The sequence below is a fragment of the Anolis carolinensis genome, chromosome 5 (assembly GCF_035594765.1).
Source record: "Anolis carolinensis isolate JA03-04 chromosome 5, rAnoCar3.1.pri, whole genome shotgun sequence".
Taxonomy (NCBI): Eukaryota; Metazoa; Chordata; class Lepidosauria; order Squamata; family Dactyloidae; genus Anolis; species Anolis carolinensis.
This window is the reverse complement of record NC_085845.1, coordinates 26,010,349-26,028,685: the sequence shown is the minus strand read 5'-3', so window position 1 is coordinate 26,028,685 and position 18,337 is coordinate 26,010,349. Positions and strand designations below refer to the sequence as shown.

At 41.4% G+C, this 18,337-nt stretch overlaps 1 protein-coding gene across 1 annotated transcript in view; it reads left to right on the top strand.

Moving 5' to 3' along the window:
• Window positions 1-16,327, top strand: part of LOC134299482 (sodium/hydrogen exchanger 9B2-like) — a 34,752-nt gene extending 18,425 nt beyond the window's left edge. The window contains exons 6-12 of the mRNA XM_062982437.1: window positions 1,188-1,315; window positions 4,656-4,831; window positions 9,923-10,029; window positions 10,686-10,835; window positions 11,577-11,685; window positions 12,929-13,065; window positions 14,553-16,327. Of these exons, the coding sequence (XP_062838507.1) occupies window positions 1,188-1,315; window positions 4,656-4,831; window positions 9,923-10,029; window positions 10,686-10,835; window positions 11,577-11,685; window positions 12,929-13,065; window positions 14,553-14,777 (1,032 nt within the window). The 3' untranslated portion in view covers window positions 14,778-16,327. The remainder of the gene's footprint in view (window positions 1-1,187; window positions 1,316-4,655; window positions 4,832-9,922; window positions 10,030-10,685; window positions 10,836-11,576; window positions 11,686-12,928; window positions 13,066-14,552) is intronic.
• The last annotated feature ends 2,010 nt before the right edge of the window (window positions 16,328-18,337 follow it).

Below are 18,337 nucleotides of genomic sequence, written 5' to 3'. Positions count from 1 at the left end.
TTCCTACCCTCTAATGCAATTACTTAAAGAAAAGGAAGGACATTGGCTAGACATTGTGAGCCAGTGTAGTGGTTTGATCATTGGAGACCAGAGGTCAATTCCCTGCTCAGACATGGAAACCCACTAGGTGAAATTGGGCAAGTTACACACTCACAGCCCCCAAAAACCCAGTGATAGATTCTATCTATATATATAAAAGGGTAATGAAATTTTGGCCTAGGACAAAACAACAAAACTACACATCCCAGAAACACTAAACTTGGTAGCACAACCCCTCATCCATGCCTCTACGTTTATACAACAAAAAGAAAAGAAAAATAAAGTCCTAATTAGAGGGAGAGGAATAATTGTTTTTATCCAATTGCTGCCAGTTAGAAGGCTAAGCTCCGTCAGGGGAAAACCTTTACCCTTTACCTTAACTACCACCAATACCTCAATACTTTATTTCCCATACCACCATACTTCGCCACAGCAACGCGTGGCCGGGCACAGCTAGTATATGTATATATGCCTTCAGGCGCCTGCTGACTTATTTGTGAATTCCATAGGACTTTCTTAGGCAATGAATACTTAAGAGATAGGTTTTGGTCAGTTTATTATTATTTATTTATTTACAGTATTTATACCCCGCCCTTCTCACCCCAAAGGGGACTCAGAGCGGCTTACAGGACACACATATGGCAAATATTCAATGCCGATTATACAACTAACAAGGACAGACAAGACAAATAGAGAAAATAATAGTTTTTCCCATCTTATTTCTGGCATCTTGAAGGCTGTTTATTGCCTATGTTTTGTCTGCACTTGTTGTGTTTTGTATTTTGTGTCACACCTTGAGTGTTTTGTGAGCCACCCCGATTCCCTCTGGGAGATGGTGGCGGGATATAAATAAAGTTTTATAATTATTTATTATTATTACAGTGCAGCTTTTTAATACAAGACTACCATAACAGATGGAAGCATATGCCCTTAATGCAAATGAAAAAGCTATAGTCAGAAAGTTTGCATAATCATGCCTGTATCCATCCTGAACAGGTGAAAACAATTCCGGCCTTTTGGCTGTTTGTATATTATACTCTACAAACTAGGAAAAATGAGGAAAAGAGCAAATCTAAAAAGTTGTACTATCAATTTCTCTCTCTTTTCTTTTTTTTTCTTTTTTTTTCTTTTTTTTTTTTGTCTTTCAGGCTTTGAATAAGTTAAAAGCAGTCTGTTTCAGACTAAGTTTGGGACCTTGCATCATTGAATCCTGTGCAGGAGCAATCTTCTCTCACTTCCTAATGGGCCTGCCATGGGAATGGGGATTTATGTTAGGGTAAGAAGGGATTTTGCTTACCTTTACATACAGGGTGTGTATTTCTTTAGCAATGTTTACCTTTCAGCCATAAACACAGTGGGAGAAGCCCAGTACACACAAGCCCTTTCTATTATTATTATTATTGACACAATGACGTTGTATGACACAGCAAACAAGATAGATATGCTGGATTTCGTATCACAAAATCACAAGTTGAACACTTCCCAAGTGCCTAGGACTGTGTGATGTATTTTCGGATGATGCGCGCAGATCCCAGTAGGGTGGCCTTTTGCAGTTGGCAGATCGTAATTTTGTCAATTTCTATTGTTTCCAAATGCTGGCTGAGATCTTTTGGCACGGCACCCAGTGTGCCCATCACCACCGAGACCACCTGCACTGGTTTCTGCCAGAGTCTTTGAAGTTCAATCTTGAGGTCCTGATAGCAGCTGAGTTTTTCCTGTTGTTATTAGCATTCACAAGTGGAAGAAAATTTGCACTGCCATTAATAGAATGCAATATTTTTCTGCAACCCATAATCAGTCTGGTCAACAAATTTGTTTAGAATGTTGTATAGGTGACTTTTAATTTTTAATTTGATATTTATTTACTTGTTTGTTTGTTTGTTTTTGTATAGGTAATTCTCATGACTGAGAAATAATACAGTAGAGTCTCACTTATCCAACATAAACGGGCCAGCAGAACGTTGGATAACCAAATATGTTGGATAATAAGGAGGGATTAAGGAAAAGCCTATTAAACATCAAATTAGGTTATGATTTTACAAATTAAGCTCCAAAACATCACGTTATACAACAAATTTGACAGAAAAAGTAGTTCAATACGAAATGATGCTATGTAGTAATTACTGTATTTATGAATTTAGCACGTGCTAGTGCTGCTATTAGTGCCTACTTTGCGGGCAGCCAGGAAGACCTTCACGACTGCCCACATAGCGTCTGCAACTAATAGACTATCGGAGTTGTTCCATGTCGTCAGGGAGCTCCTCCACCCTCTTGAGGGTGGGGAGGCACCCGAGGACGCGGCAACTCGGTGCAGCGAATTCGCGCACCATTTTGCAGACAAAGTCGCTCAGATCCGTCATGACTTGGACGCTAGCTTGGATGCAATGCCATGTAAGTTAACCGAGGCACCTGTCTGTCCTATCTTGTGGGATTCGTTTCAGCTTGTTCACCTGGATGACGTGAACAAGATCCTTGGAGCTGTGAGGGCGACCACTTGTGCCAAGGATCCTTGCCCTTCTTGGCTCATAAAATCGGCCAGAGGAGGATTGGGAGATTGGTTTGTAAGTATAATTAATGCCTCTCTGGTTCAAGGCAAATTTCCATCTGCCCTAAAACAGGCTATAGTGAGGCCAATTTTGAAGAAAGCCTCCCTTGATTCGACCATCCTAAATAACTACAGACCAATCTCGAATCTTCCTTTTTTGGGCAAGGTCCTGGAGCGGGTGGTTGCCTCTCAGCTCCAGGGGTTCTTGGATGACACTGATTTTCTGGATCCATCACAGTCCGGCTTTAGACCTGGGCACAGTACCGAGATGGCTTTGGTCACCTTGGTGGATGACCTCCGCAGGGAGCTGGACAGGGGGAGTGTGACCCTGCTGGTTCTCTTAGACATCTCAGCGGCTTTCGATACCATCGACCATGGTATCCTTCTGGGATGGCTCTCTGGGATGGGCCTTGGGGGTTCTGCTCTGCAGTGGCTCCAGTCCTTCCTGGAGGGCCGATCCCAGTTGGTGAAGCTGGGGGACACCTGCTCGGACCCCTGGCCATTGACCTGTGGGGTCCTGCAAGGTTCCATTCTGTCCCCCATGCTTTTTAACATCTACATGAAACTGCTGGGTGAGGTCATCTGGAGTTTTAGAGTGCGGTGCCATCTCTACGCAGATGACACCCAACTCTACTACTCTTTTCCACCAAACTCCAAGGAAGCCCCTCGGATTCTGGACCAGTGCTTGGCGGCTGTGATGGGCTGGATGAGGGCGAACAAGCTGAAACTTAATCCTGATAAGACAGACGTCCTCCAGGTCAGTCGCATGTCTGATCGGAGTATTGGGTGGCAACCTGTGCTTGACGGGGTCGCACTCCCCGTGAAGGCGCAGGTCCGTAGCTTGGGGGTCCTCCTGGACTCATCGCTGACACTTGATGCTCAGGTGTCGGCAGTGGCCGGGAGGGCCTTTGCACAACTAAAACTTGTGCGCCAGCTGCTACCATACCTCGTGAAGTCTGACTTGGCCATGGTGGTCCACGCCTTAGTTACCTCTAGATTGGATTATTGCAATGCGCTCTATGTGGGGCTGCCTTTGAAGACGGCCCGAAAACTTCTATTAGTTCAACGCTCGGCAGCCTTGGTTCTGACGGGAGCCCAATACAGAGAGCGGTCAACCCTCCTGTTTAAGGAGCTCCACTGGCTGCCGTTCACCTTCCGGACCCAATTCAAGGTGCAGGTGCTGACCTACAAAGCCCTGAACGGTTTGGGACCCACTTACCTTTCTGACCGCATCTCCCCCTACGAACCCGCACGATCTCTTCGTTCATTGGGGGAGGCCCTCCTCTCGCTTCCGCCTCCGTCACAAGCGCGGTTAGTGGGGACGAGGGAGAGGGCCTTCTCCGTGGCGGCCCCCCGACTCTGGAATGCGCTCCCCAGGGAAATTAGGCAAGCTGCCACCTTGGAAGTGTTCAGGAAGAGCCTGAAAACCTGGCTCTTCAAACAAGCCTTTGAAGAAGTACTGTCCACTGTATACTAAACCCTGGTACTAGCGGGTTCTTCTGACCAGTTGTACCTGTTGGTTAACTCCCTGACATAGCCTCAGTGTTCACCCCAGTCTAAGGCTCTTCCCATGACCTTGTAGAACCTTAACTTCCTTCTTGTTTGCAAGATCCACTCAGTGCACTTTGCCCAGCTCATTTTATGTTTTTATTGCTGTGTTTCTCAAGTGTTTTATAATGATTGTGATTTTTTAATGCCTTTTAAATTCATTTGTGTGTTTTTGTATTTGATATTATATTATTGTATGTTGGTTTTATATCTGTAAGCCACCCCGAGTCCCTCTGGGGAGATGGTGGCGGGGTACAAAAATAAAATTATTATATTATTATTAAAACATCTGGGGACCCACAGGTTGAGAACCACTGGTTTAAAGAGAACCAAGAGCTCTGGCTGAGAAGTCCCAAATGCAAATCCCAGGATTCTATAGCATATTGCCATGGGGACTAATGGGAACACAGGGAAGATGTTTTCCTAGACCATTTTTCCTGTTTCTTTATGTTGGAAAGTGTGTCATGATGAAGAGGACAAGGAGAATAGACATTAATAAACAGGTGATCCTGTATATGTTCAGATTTGTTATAGGTGCGGTGTCTCCTGCCATTGTTGTCCTTTCAATGTTGGGGCTACAGGCCAGAGGATATGGTGTTGACAAAGGCATCCCAACATTGCTGATAGCTGCAGGAAGCATGGACGATATTGTAGCCATCACAGGCTTCAACACTTTCTTGGGCATGGCTTTTTCCACAGGTACAATTGTTAATTACTTCATAGATCTGATGAGCGAGAACATGTATTCAGCCAAGAAGGGAAATCTTAGGAAAAAAAGGTTAAAACGATTCCTTCTAAGGATGGAAGATAACTGGGCTCCCACAAGAAGAGCTTGTTTAGATTCCAGTCGACCCTTCCCTTTCACTTTCAGTCTGAAAGAACACTTCTCTAAAATATGTCATCTAACGTTATGTATGGTCTAAGGTTGACCATAACTTTGTACTGGAGGACTTAAGAGATTTCTAGAGAGTGTTCTCTGTAGGAATCTCTAGGGCCCCTTCTACACTGCCCTATATCCCAGGATCTGATCCCAGATTATCTGCTTTAAACTGGATTATATGAGTCTTCACTGCCAGATAATCTAGGATCAGATAGATCCTGGGATGTAGGGACAGTGTGGAAGGGACCTAGGCCAGACCTTTCCAAACATTTCATGTAGGTGACATACTTTTTAGACATGCATCGTTTTGATACAGTTATTCAGTTTTGCTAGCAAACTGGAGGTTAAACCAACTCCTTATAAGAGATATGGGCACATACATAAATTGTAATCATGAAATGAATGGGCACAAAATATCTCTCATGATATCTTCTCATATCATGCCCCTGATGGCGCAGCGGGTTAAACTGCTGAGCTGCAGAACTTGCTGACCGCAAGGTCTTCAGTTCGAATCCAGGTTGTGGGGTGAGCTCCCGCTGTTAGCCACAGTTTCTGCCAACCTAGCAGTTGGAAAAGAGGCAAATGTGAATTGATCAATAGGTACCACTACAGCGCTCCATGAAGTCATGCCAGCCACACCTTAGAGGTGTCTACGGACAACACTGGCTCTTCGGCTTAGAAATTGAGAGGAACACCAACCGCCTGAGTTGGACACGACTAGACTTAATGTCAAGAGGAAACCTTTACATTTATCCTCTCATTTATATTAAAGTTATATGATTTATTGCTTATTTCACATAGACTTATTATGTTTGTGTGACACACCTACACACCATCCCTTCTGGGATTTAGAAAGAAGTTGAAGGCCTGGCTATGCGCGCAAGCGTTTAATGAATGAACTCAGCTAGCGTTGACATGGATTGGATTAAGGCTTTTGCATAATGTCTGATGGATGATTGGCATATATATTCGGTGTTGCACTGTGTTAAATCTTTGATATATTGTATTTTACTATGTTATTTAACTATTTTATTCTTATTTTATTGTATTATGTACTGGTAGTGATCCTGCCAGTTGTATAAGCCGCCCAGAGTCCCCTCTGCGAGAAGGGCGGGGTAGAAATATCGGGGAAAAAAAATACACACATCAACCAATACGCTGAGTGTCACGACACAGTTTGGAAAGCTCTGCTCTAGGTCCTTTCACACACCTTTAGTTGACTTTATAGTCACACTGGATGAGATTTCTAGAAAGACAATATTGAGCAAATCCTCAAATAATTACATCCGCAAGCATATAGGACTGACTGTATTATCAAGCAGCTAAGGGTCTTATCTAAACAGATCTCAATTGATGTTTTGAAGCAAGCAAGGATTAGTGGAGCTGTAGCTAGTAATGATTATTGAAGCTGTAACCAGCTATGCCAAACATTTTTTATTTACTGGTTTACTACATGGGGAGGTAGGGGGTCTCAGTGCAGTATAACTTTAAAATATCACACACATGTAAGTGTGCAACCTGCATATACTGTAGGTGCATTTCAAAATTCTGTTGTTCAGCTAAACTAAATTCTGTCACTTCAGTGTGTCACCTAATCCTCTAAAATGTGTGGAGTGGCTTGAAGATTATTGCTGCTTTAGATCAGTGACATTTATCTTAAGTGTGGCAGCCAAAATGCACTTTGAACACATTATTTTCCATTTTATCAGTCGCAGCAGGAAGGCTCCATTTTCTTCTTTTGCTCTCCTTGTGGTTGTCAGAGCTGAGCCAAAAGAAGTCCTTTCTCTGCCATCTACTGGACAAGGAAGCAAACTCAGTTCTCAGTTGATTTTTTAAAAGGTGCTTTTAGGATGTTTTAAGGATGTTTTTAAAGATGTTTTTAAGATGTTTTTTAAATTGTTGATTTTAGCCGGTTCTTGTAAGCTGCTCCAAGCCCTAGGGGAGTGGTGGCATATAAGTTTGAAAAATAAATAAATAAATAAATAAATGTTCCTTCAAGTCACCTGTCAATCTGTGTTGGCCCCATGAATTTAATGAGTTTGTCTTAGGCAAGAAAGACACTGAGGTCCCTAATGTCGCAATGATGGTATTCTGTGTGAAGCCACAGAAACAACCCCCTTTGCAGCAGAAATGCTCCCCTCTCCGGTTAAGGAGAATACATACACAACTTGTCTTTAAGACTTTATACAAAGAATATTTACAGTACAGCAGAAGACTGTGATTCTTCTCAAGTTCTTCCAGACACTCCCAGGTATTTGAAATCTTCTTAATTGCAAAAGGCTCTCGCTGCTCTTGCTTTTCCGATTCTTCCGTATCTTTGCAACTTTCTCTCCAACAGCAACTCTTCATCAACACAACTCCTCCAACACCAGCCCTCAACAATAGAGAAGCTTTGTGCTACTTTAGTACCTTTTACAGCTGCTCCACCCTAACTACAAATTACACAGGTGGCTTGAATCTTCATGCTTACAGCTTGTTTGGGCTTGATCCTTACATTTATTTATGCTTTCTTATTGTTCCTTAAGAAATGACATCCTGAATAATTCGGGCACCTCTCAAAACAGCAAATCCCCCTTCCACAAAAATCACACCATTAGCACTGCCTGATATCTCCCTAGCTTGGAAATCCAGTAAATAATAAGTTATGCCGTATTTTATTTTGAAAATATGGCATGACTTCTGTTTTTATGTTTGAAATGTTTTTAGGCATTGTACTCTGACAAAGAAAGGAATGAGAAGGTTCATCCTAGAAACAGCCTGGATCTCAATGGAAGTTTTTCTATCTGTTTCTGATGGAGCTGAAATTGTGTCATCTGGAATGTATAACACTTTTGTCTCCAAGTGCCTACATGGAGCTGTATAACTGAGTGCTTGCACGCAGTGATACATGTTGTTGTTGTTTATTCGTTCAGTTGCTTCTGACTCTTTGTGACTTCATGGACAAGCCCAAGCCAGAGCTCCCTGTTGGCTGTCACCACCCTCAGCTCCTTCAAGATCAAGCCAGTCACTTCAAGGATACCATCCATCTTGCCCTTGGTCGGCACCTCTTCCTTTTTCCTTCCATTTTCCCCAGCATCATTATCTTCTCCAAGCTTTCCTGTCTTCTCATTATGTGGCCAAATACTTCATCTTTGCCTCTAATATCCTTCCCTCCAGTGATCAGTTGGGCATTATTTCCTGGAGTATGGACTGGTTGGATCTTTTTGCGGTCCAAGGCACTCTTCAAAAGCACCTATCTTCCTTCGCTCAGCCTTCCTTATGGTCCAGCTCCCGCATCCATAGGTTACTATGGGGAATACCATTGCTTTAACTATGCAGACCTTGGTTGCCGGTGTGATGTCTCTATTCTTCACTATTTTATCGAGGTTGGTCATTGCTCTCCTCCCAAGAAGTAAATGTCTTCAGATTTCCTGGCTGCAGTCTGCATCTGAAGTAGTCTTTGCACCTAGAAATACAAACACACCTTGATCAATAAAGCATGCTGCAATGCCAGCCAAGGCTATATGGTACAAAGCACTGAGCACTTCTGAATAAGCTGTCAAAGTAGACACATAAAGTGCAAAGGTGGTTTTTAATGAAAGGTTGCTTTTAAAGTGCAAATTCCACTAAGCCTAGGCTGCCAATAATGTGATCAGAGCAGACAGGGAGAAAGAATTTAACCCTTTTCTCTCCTCCTATAGGCCAGAGGATAATCCCACCCCTGAAGGTGTATACCATTTGCACTGAAAGGAAATTTCCCAAATAATATGTCTTCTCAAAGCAAAGTAGGATCTCCCTCAGGACTGTCATAGAGAAACAGGAGTAAAATTACCTCTCCATGGATGCTTTGATTCTATTATCAGCCCACACAACTCATTAGAAGAAACTAGCTGAAAAAGTCACGTTCTTCTTTAGATGCAGTTTTAACCATCCTGTTGCCACATGAGGAGGAATAGTTGTGCTAAATGTTTCCTCGGATTCAACAACTGGTTTATCTCACAACAACAGTCAAGTGGAGCCCAAAGAGAATTAGTTCTTTCACATATGAAATGTGTTATTTTCTCCCTTTCCATGATTCTTGGGGATTAACTAGGTTTGTTTCAGTCAATCATTTCTCAGGGACTTGAAGGCCATAGGAGCCAGTGTAGTATAGGTGATAAGATAGGAGACTGAGGTTTAAATCTCCACTCAGTCACAAATGCATTGTGTGTCTTTTTAAGCCAGTTACAGGTTTTTGCAGCCTGGTTTATTTTACAGGATTTGCTGTGAGGATAAGCCTTCAAGCACAGGACCACAGAAGAGTGGAATTAAGATTAAATAAGTACTACAGAACCTCAGTAGTACATTTATTTCTGTTCTGATATCACATTTGGTGGAAAACCTTTCGCCAGAAACTACAGCAAAAGACAAACATGAATTCCAGAAGGTGGGATGGCTTCCTATTCCAGATTTTAAGAATCTGTAGAACTTTGGGTCAAATTGTGAAACACCTAATTCAACTGACTAATATTTTATTTGCCAAAGCCTGTGTCGTTGTATAGCACTCAGTACCAATTTTCTTGCCATGTCTTAGAAGATGCCAAATTCAAGAAGGCAAACAACTTGGAAAGGAGAGCTTTGTCTTTCCTTTGCTTAGCTCATTTCTTTAAGCCTCTGGTGCTGGTTGCTATGCAGATATCCACAAGGCATTTGCACTTCTTCCACTACAATGCACTGGCATTTAGAGGTGGGTGATCAAAGCCCTGATTTTTCACATGGGATTGTATCTGAAGGCTTTTTGTTCATGGTCTTTTTCATGTTTGTCAACCTTACCTTTTGCATCACGTTGGTAAGTATTTTGAATATTGGCCTAGAGTCTAGACTGATTAATACCAGCAGAAAGATTGTAAGGAAACCCATCTGGAACCTTTTTCTATTCTTTCTCCAAATAGGCACTACCTTGGATAGTCTTCTCCATGGTTTAATGGAAGTTGCAATTGGTGCAGGAGCTGGTGTGGTTCTAGGGATTTTTATTTGCTACTTTCCAAGCAAGGATCAGGTAAAAGAAAACAACTGTGTGTCTTTCAAATTCTCAACTGATAGATAATTCATAATACAGAAGACATCCATGTCCTAGTTAGCAGCAATCAAGAATATGATACACAACAGCCTTCCCTAAGCTGGTGACCTCCAGATGTGTTCAGCTACAATTCCATGGTCAATGGTTATGGTTTCTATAAATAATGGGAGTTAGTTAAGATCTGGAGAGCACTGAGTGGCCAAAAGGCCAGCTAACACAGACTTTTCAAAGATGTGGGTCCAGTATGCCTCATCCTGTGATGTCTCATCTATAAATATCACATAGATTGGGGTCTTTTATTCCAGTTCAAAACCAAGATTGTTTCAAATGCAAGAGTAACTTTTTGGTTTTCATCACTCTGTTAGGGAGTCTGGTCTTTCTACAATTATTTATACTGCTGTCTTTATGGGATAGGTTTGCACTGTGTGGGGATGAGTTCCTAGGGAATTGAATGGTTAAGACTGGGCTTCCAGTCTGCAAATGCTTGAAAATGGCTGTACATGTTGGAATAAACAGATGACAGTTGTAGATTTTATCCTAACTTCATGACCACATTCACTTCCTAAAGTTGTTACAACAAGAATTAATTTAATATTTAAACATTCTTCCCTTTTCCTTTCATTTTCTCATCTTAGGCAAGACTTGTATGGAAAAGAACATTCTTTATCATGGGGCTGTCCATGTTTAGTCTTTTGGGCAGCAAGTATTTTGGTGTCCATGGATCTGGAGGACTCTGCACAATTGTTTTGTCATTTCTAGGTGGGATGAGGTGGTCTGAAGAGAAGGTGAGTGTCCAGATAACCCACATGACTGAGAATCCACTCCATGTTCCAAACGTACTGTGAAATAGCTGGATGCATGTTTTGAACTGAATGGGATATCTATCTATCTATCTTTGGTCACTATTCGTTACATTAAACTTGAGCTGGAACGAGTTATAGTGAGCAGATGTTAAATGTTTCTCTATATTTGGAGAGTGTTACAGTTTAAAAGGTAGGCTAAAATGTCCCGAATTAAATAACAGTCGAACAAATAGATAATTAAATTGTGTGCCAAGATATTGAATGGGGAATTTTTAAAAAAGTAATTTTGATCATGCTGTTGATAGGATCAAAGAATCATGGAGTTGTAAGAGACACTATAGGCCATCAGGTCCAATCTCCTGCCATGCAGGAACACACAATCAAAACAGTCCTGACAGATGGCCATCGAGCTTCTGTTTAAAAACCTCCACCACACTCGGAGACAGCGTATTCCGCTGTCCAACAGCTCTTAGCATTAGGAGGTTTTTCTTCATTCATTCTTCAGTGTAGGTCAGTGGTTCTCAACCTGTGGGTTCCCAGATATTTTGGCCTTCAACTCCCAGAAATCCTAACAGCTGGTAAACTGACTGGGATTTCTGGGAGTTGTAGGCCAAAACACCTGGGGACCCACAGGTTGAGAATCACTGGTGTAGATGTACCCTTTTGTATGACATTTCCTGCAGCACTATTACCAACCCTTGTTTTTGTAACACTGTCCTCCAGGGAGCTGTGGAAGAAATGGTAGCAATTGCTTGGACAATTTTTCAGCCCTTTCTGTTTGGTTTAATTGGAGCTGAGATATCTATTTCTGCTCTCAAGCCCCATACAGTCGGTAAGTCTGCTCACAAAAACTGTGTGCCTACATTGATCCCAAAATATTATTTTTTAAATTATGTAGACTCATAGAAGACCATCTAGTTAATGTTCAGGAAACATTTGAACTACCTGGCTTTCAGTTAATGGATCAGTTACTAACAATTATGAATACTTTAAATATAATATGTGCAATCCTCCAAAGGCTGTTGTATTGTAATTCCCAATATTCTTCTCCATTGGCAATGATGACTGGGGCTGATAGGAATTACAGTCCAATAAATTCAGGAGGGCTGGGCCTTGTCATTCCTGCCTCAATGGGTTTAACTTGATGCTCCAACGAATCGATGTGATTGACAAATGAAACGGCCCTGAATTATGTTTTGGATGGCATGATTTTAATTGATGTTTTAATATTTCATGTTTTCATTGTTTGGTTTTAATTGCAATTATTTATTTGATACATGTATGTATAGCATCAAATTGCTGTCTGTTGTAAGGCCACCTTGAGCCCCCTCTGGGGTGAGAAAGGTGGGATATAAATATGGCAAATAAATAAATAAAATATTCCAAGCTAGACTCATGTTTTATGGAGTCTTTTTTGACAAGGAGTTCCTGGCCCTTTCAAAGGAGGCATAAACTGATGCTTGCTATTACAACATTCTAGATTAATTTATCTATCTTTACCAATATTAAAGTGTTTGGTAACTTTTCTAATAATAATAATAATAATAATAATAATAATAATAATAATAATAATAAATACTTTATTTATATCCCGCTTTTTTACCTAAATGGGACCCAAAGCGGCTTACAACATTATAAAAGACAATACAAAAACAATATACATATGTAAAACAATAACCTATAAAAACAATTTTACAATAAGAAATAAATAAATATATTTAAAAACATTTGTGATAGTGACGGCAACGAGAAGAGGGCCTTGCTAGAAGATCTTAATGTTCGGGCAGGTTGGTATTTGTCTTGCGTTTGTCTTGTGTGGGCTGGGAGAAGCTCAACACATATAACTAAGACCTATTGTTTTTCTTACAGTTATACTATTAGGTACTTAAAAGTATCTGATGCTTTCTGGCATCTTGTTAGTTTTCGAAAATGAATTATAAAGTAGACAATATCAATCTTAGTAGGCCCTACATTAAACCATGAACCATCCCTTTAATGACTCTGAAAAAAAAAAGATCAAAATTTATTTTTCCTTTGTCTTTTGAGAGGTGTAATTAAGCATTTCATTGTTTCAGGGCTTTGTTTGGCTACGCTGGGACTGGCTTTGATAGTACGACTTATTGCTACTTTTTTGTTGGTGACTTTTTCTGGCTTTAATTTCAAAGAGAAAATATTTATTGCACTGGCATGGATCCCCAAAGCAACTGTCCAGGTAGAATACATTTTTAGAACAGATTTGCAAATAAGGACTTAAGTCTATGGAATATTACTATTACATAACAACCAAGTTGAAAAGCAAGTGCCTTCCTATCTGTTAATTTCTTCTCACATTTCACATCATCCTTTCTTTCTCTAGTTCTCATCCAATTCTCATGACTGTGCAGCAATGCTTCGTGTACCACAAATGTTAATTGGGTTTTTTTTACATTTGCCATTTTTAAATTTACTAGCTGTACCCGGCCACGTGTTGCTGTTGTCTGATTGAATGGGAAAGAAAGGATAGAGAAAAAGTTGGTTTCAGTTATATGTGATTTCACAATACTTGTGGGTAGGCAATATTTGTGATTGTTCCATTATCTGTAGAGATATAGGGATTGTTTGGTTTGGCAACTATGGAACACACAACATATTATTGTCCATGTGAGAAGCAATCCGTGTCTAGATGTAAACCGCAGAATTCTAAAGATTGCCTCTGAGTAAAATAGTTAGATTGATGGATGAATGGATATAGATCTCTTTATCTGCCCTTCCCTTAGGGAGAATGATGGGGGGCGTGGCTTCCTCATTGGCCATGCCCCCATTATTTTCCTGCTGGGAGAAGCTATAGGCCCCTCCCGCGGAGCGACCCCAGTAGCCCCTCTTCCCTATAGTTCTTGTTAGTGGGTCGGTGGGGCTCCAGAGATGCTCCCCTCCCTAAGCGCAAAGAGGGTCTTCTTAAATGTCTCCCTTCCCTTCCCTTCCCTCTTAGTCACTGTCCCTCAGGCCTCAGGCCTCCCTGCAGGCCTCTTCCATCTCCGCTATTGCCTTGGAAGTGATTCCTGTTGTGGCCTGTCTCTGAGGTGGAGGGAAAGGCCCTCCCTCCCCTTTCCCCCGCTGCTTTCAGTTTTGCCTCAGCCCTCGCCATCTCCATGCACTGTTCTCCTCCTTTCTTAAACAGTTGTATGTAGTACAGCGGCTGTTGCTTGGTTGTCCAGAAGATGGCACTGTTTGTGAACCTAAGCATTGTTTTACCTGTCTCAGGTATGACATGGATATAATACTGGGTTTGTGAATATCTTAGAACACTCACCAGTTCAAATGCTATGTTGTGTCAAAATTTCAAAACAATCAGTGAAGTAGTTTGGGAGTTATGAGATCCCTCACAAACGGACATTTACATTTTTATATAGATCGAGGTGTGTCATGTAATTGTGATACGCCTTGAAACCCCATGGGGAGAAAGATGTGGTAGAAATAAAGTACTGTAGATAAATAAATATAAATATAAATTGTATGGACTTCCCTATTTTAACCAAAGGGGCTTTTGTGTCTGCTATGCAATTATGTCGTATATATAAGCCTATTTAGGTGGGAGTTTTGGGCAACACCTGTTGTTGTTGCTGCTGCTGCTGCTGCTGTGTGTGTATTCAAATTGTTTCTGACTTATGATGACCATATCATGGGGTTTTCTAAGCCTGTTTTCTTCTCCCTCCCCAATAGGCTGCAATTGGTTCTGTTGCCTTAGACACAGCGCGGCTTGAAAAAGACAAAACTCTAGAAGAATATGGCCTGAACATCTTGACAGTTGCTTTCCTGGGCATCCTGATCACTGCTCCAGCTGGGGCTCTTATCATTGGCCTGGCAGGCCCCAAGCTTCTCCACAAGACTCAATCAGGCTCCCAAGAAGGCCTTAGAAAAGAAAGCCGGGTAGCTTCCCCAGTATAGGGGAGCATCAATGAACACCCTGCGATCATCCAGTTGATATTTCCAGGGATCAGTGTCCTATAGTGGTGTATAAATCTTTACAGGTTGTGCTGTGCATCCTGCTGCAACAGCAACCCAACAAAGTGTTAAATCTTCATCCAGGATTCTCTCCCTCAAAGGCATGGGAGCTTTGGAGATTCCACAAGCAAACAGGCCAATTTAGCCATATAATGCCTCCAGGAATATATCATTGGCCTGATTCAGATATACAAGTACCAGCTGCAGAGAAGATGACATTCAAGTTGGTTTCTTGAAGAATGGATGGTCTTGAAGGAGCTTTGTGTAGCACCAGGGCCAGAAGTAAATAACTAAGATGGGGTCATGGATTTGGGGATGGATGGGCTTTACTCATTTCTGCTCAATAAATAAAAGGGATTAGGTGGTGTCCAGTGAACGTACACACACAGTCCTTGCTACAAGTCTCCACTACATTGGGAGCCTTTATCTCATTTGTATCTTTAAAACACTGGAACCCAAACAGGCAAATGTTGTAATGTTGTAATGAGGAATGTGATTAAATGTGGATTTTTCCCATAAAATTTTATAAGCTTTGTCAGTTTTATCTTTTTTTAGATCTAAGAACTGAACATGAGACTGACATAGCTGCAATAGAATCATAGAATCATAGTTGGAAGAGACCTCATGGGCCATCCAGTCTAACCTCCTGCCAAGAAGCAGGAAATTGCATTCAAAGCACCACCGACAGCCTCTGCTTAAAAGCCTCCAAAGAAGGAGCCTCCACCACAGTCCGGGGGAGAGAGTTCCACTGTCAAACATCCTCACAGTGAGGAAGTTCTTCCTGATGTTCAGGTGGAATCTCCTTTCCTGTAGTTTAAAGCCATTGTTCCGTGTCCTAGTCTGCAGGGCAGCAGAAAACAAGCTTGCTCCCTCCTCCCTATGACTTCCCCTCACATATTTGTATATGGCTATCATGTCTCCCCTCGGCCTTCTCTTCTGCAGGCTAAACATGCCCATCTCTTTAAGCCGCTCCTCATAGGGCTTGTTCTTCAGACCCTTGATCATTTTAGTCACCCTCCTCTGGACACTTTCCAGCTTGTCAACATCTTAAATTGCGGTGCCCAGAATTGTACACAGTGTGATTCCAGGTGTGGTCTGACCAAGGCGGAATAGAAGGGTAGCATGACTTCCCTGGATCTAGACACTATACTTCTATTGATGCAGGCCAAAATCTCATTGGCTTTTTTAGCAGGCATATCACATTGTTGGCTCATGTTTAACTAGTTGCCCATGAGGTCTCCAAAATCATTTTCACATGTACTGCTGTCAAGCCAGGCGTCCCCCATTCTGTATTTTTGCATTCCATTTTTTCTGCCTAAGTGAAGTATCTTGCATTTGTCCCTGTTGAACTTCATTTTGTTAGTTTCGGCCCATCTCTCTAGTCTGTCAAGATCGTTTTGAATTCTGTTCCTGTCTTCTGGAGTATTAGCTATCCCTCCCAGTTTGGTGTCATCTGCAAACTTGATGATCGTGCCTTCTAATCCTTCATCTAAGTCGTTAATAAAGATATTGAACAGAACTGGGCCCAGGATGGAGCCCTGCGGCACTCCACTTGTCACTTCTTTCCAGGATTAAGAAGACACATTGGTGAGCACCTTTTGGGTTCTTTCACTTAGCTAATTACAGATCCACCTAACTGTAGTTTTGTCTAGCCCACATTTTGCTAGTTTGTTTGCCAAAAAGTCATGGGGGACCTTATCGAAGGCCTTACTGAAATTCAGGTACGCAACATCCACCGCAATCCCTGTATCGACCCAGCTTGTAATGCTATCGAAAAAGAGATCAGATAAGTCCGGCATGACTTGTTTTTGGTAAATCCGTGTTGACTGTTAGCAATGACCACATTTGTTTCTAAGTGTTTGCAGACCACTTCCTTAATCCTGGTATCGACATAAGGCAGACCAGATGGTAATTGTAACAAAAAAACAGTGGAACCTCTACTTGAGAGCATCCCAACTTAAAGTGTTTTGAGTTAAGAGCTAGCATTTTGAGTTAAGAGCTAGCACCAGAGAGAGCGCTAGCACAAGAGTACAGGGCTTCAGGGCATCAAAGGAGCAGCCTCCATGTCTTGTGCTCTTATCCACTTTGAGAGATTGCTGTCCACTTTACTCTTGTCTGCTTTGAGGGACTTTGGGTTAATTGATTTGTGTGGTTTTTATTCCTGATATGTTTGGCTTCATGAAGAGAGAGGGAGAGAGAGAGGGGGCAAGAGAGGGAGGAAGGCTGGCTGGGAGGAGTACAGTATGAAGAAAAGGATGCTTCTGTCTCTTCCCTTTGTGCATTGTGCTTCTAACATTTTAAAGTTGATCTTTTTTTTATTTGTTCCATGTGAATTTATACATTATTTGTTATTTATAAAGTACATTTCTTATTTAAAACACATAACAAAAATGGAGGGAGTTCAGGGGGTTGGAACGGATTAATAAATTTCAGTCGCTTTGGATAAGAGAATTTGAGTTAAAAGCTCTGTCACAGAATGAATTAAACTCTTAAGTCAAGTTATCACCGTATTCTTAAAACTTCCCCAGCCATTTGTTCTCCCATCCTCAGGTTGGTCTCTCATCTCCTAAAGACATTGGGATACTAGGCATTTGTGTTCTTTTTCTGGTTTCTTATAATTGTGTAGATACAGAGCAAAGAACAATGGTCTTAGAAGACAATAATGTCAGATGGACAATTGTGGTCTTGCTGGCAACAATGTATTTTATGAGTCTATTGTGTGGTTAAGAGAAAAGCTTTGCTGGACTAGAAGTGTAACAATTATCCTTCCCCTTGCTTCCATTAAAGCTGATTGTTTCTAAAATAGTTTCAAAAAAGTGGCCAAATGACACTTTATTGTCCCTACAGCATATCTGTTAACTAAACAACTTTTAAGGAAACTTTTAAGATATTGGAAAGTTTCCTTTAAAACACACATACACACCCAGAACAGAGTTTTTGCTATTGTTGCATTCATAGGTTTGGCACAACAGGCCTTATAAGTGCCAATTGTTCAAGAAAGGGGAAGAATACTTAATTTTAAGCATTTGTGCTTTAAATTCCTGTTCCAGAATGTTTCGGCAGGGGGAGCAAAAGGCCAAAACATTGCCTATTTTCCTCCATTTTGGTCCTGTTAGGTACCTTCCTCTGGTTTCATTTACCTTTGGCACTGTTTACAGTATATGCATTTTTCCATTTTAAGCAGAGCCAGATTTTCAGTAACCACATCCCAAAAATCAGAGCCAAACTGAAATCTTTCTATAGCTGTAATCTTTGTGTGCTACAGAAGTGCTAAGTAACCAGGCTGCAAAATCACATCGAGTTTCAGCTGTCAGTCAAAGGAAGACACCATGTTACTGCAGAAGGCTGTAATATTCCCTTGAAGGGTCTCATGTGCAATTTCAAGCTTATGATCAATTTGATATTCATTCATTCATCTTTTTCTACTTATGTAGGACCAGTATTGAGATAGATTGATAGATAATGAGATTGCTAAATAGATTTTTAAAATGCACTTTCATGGG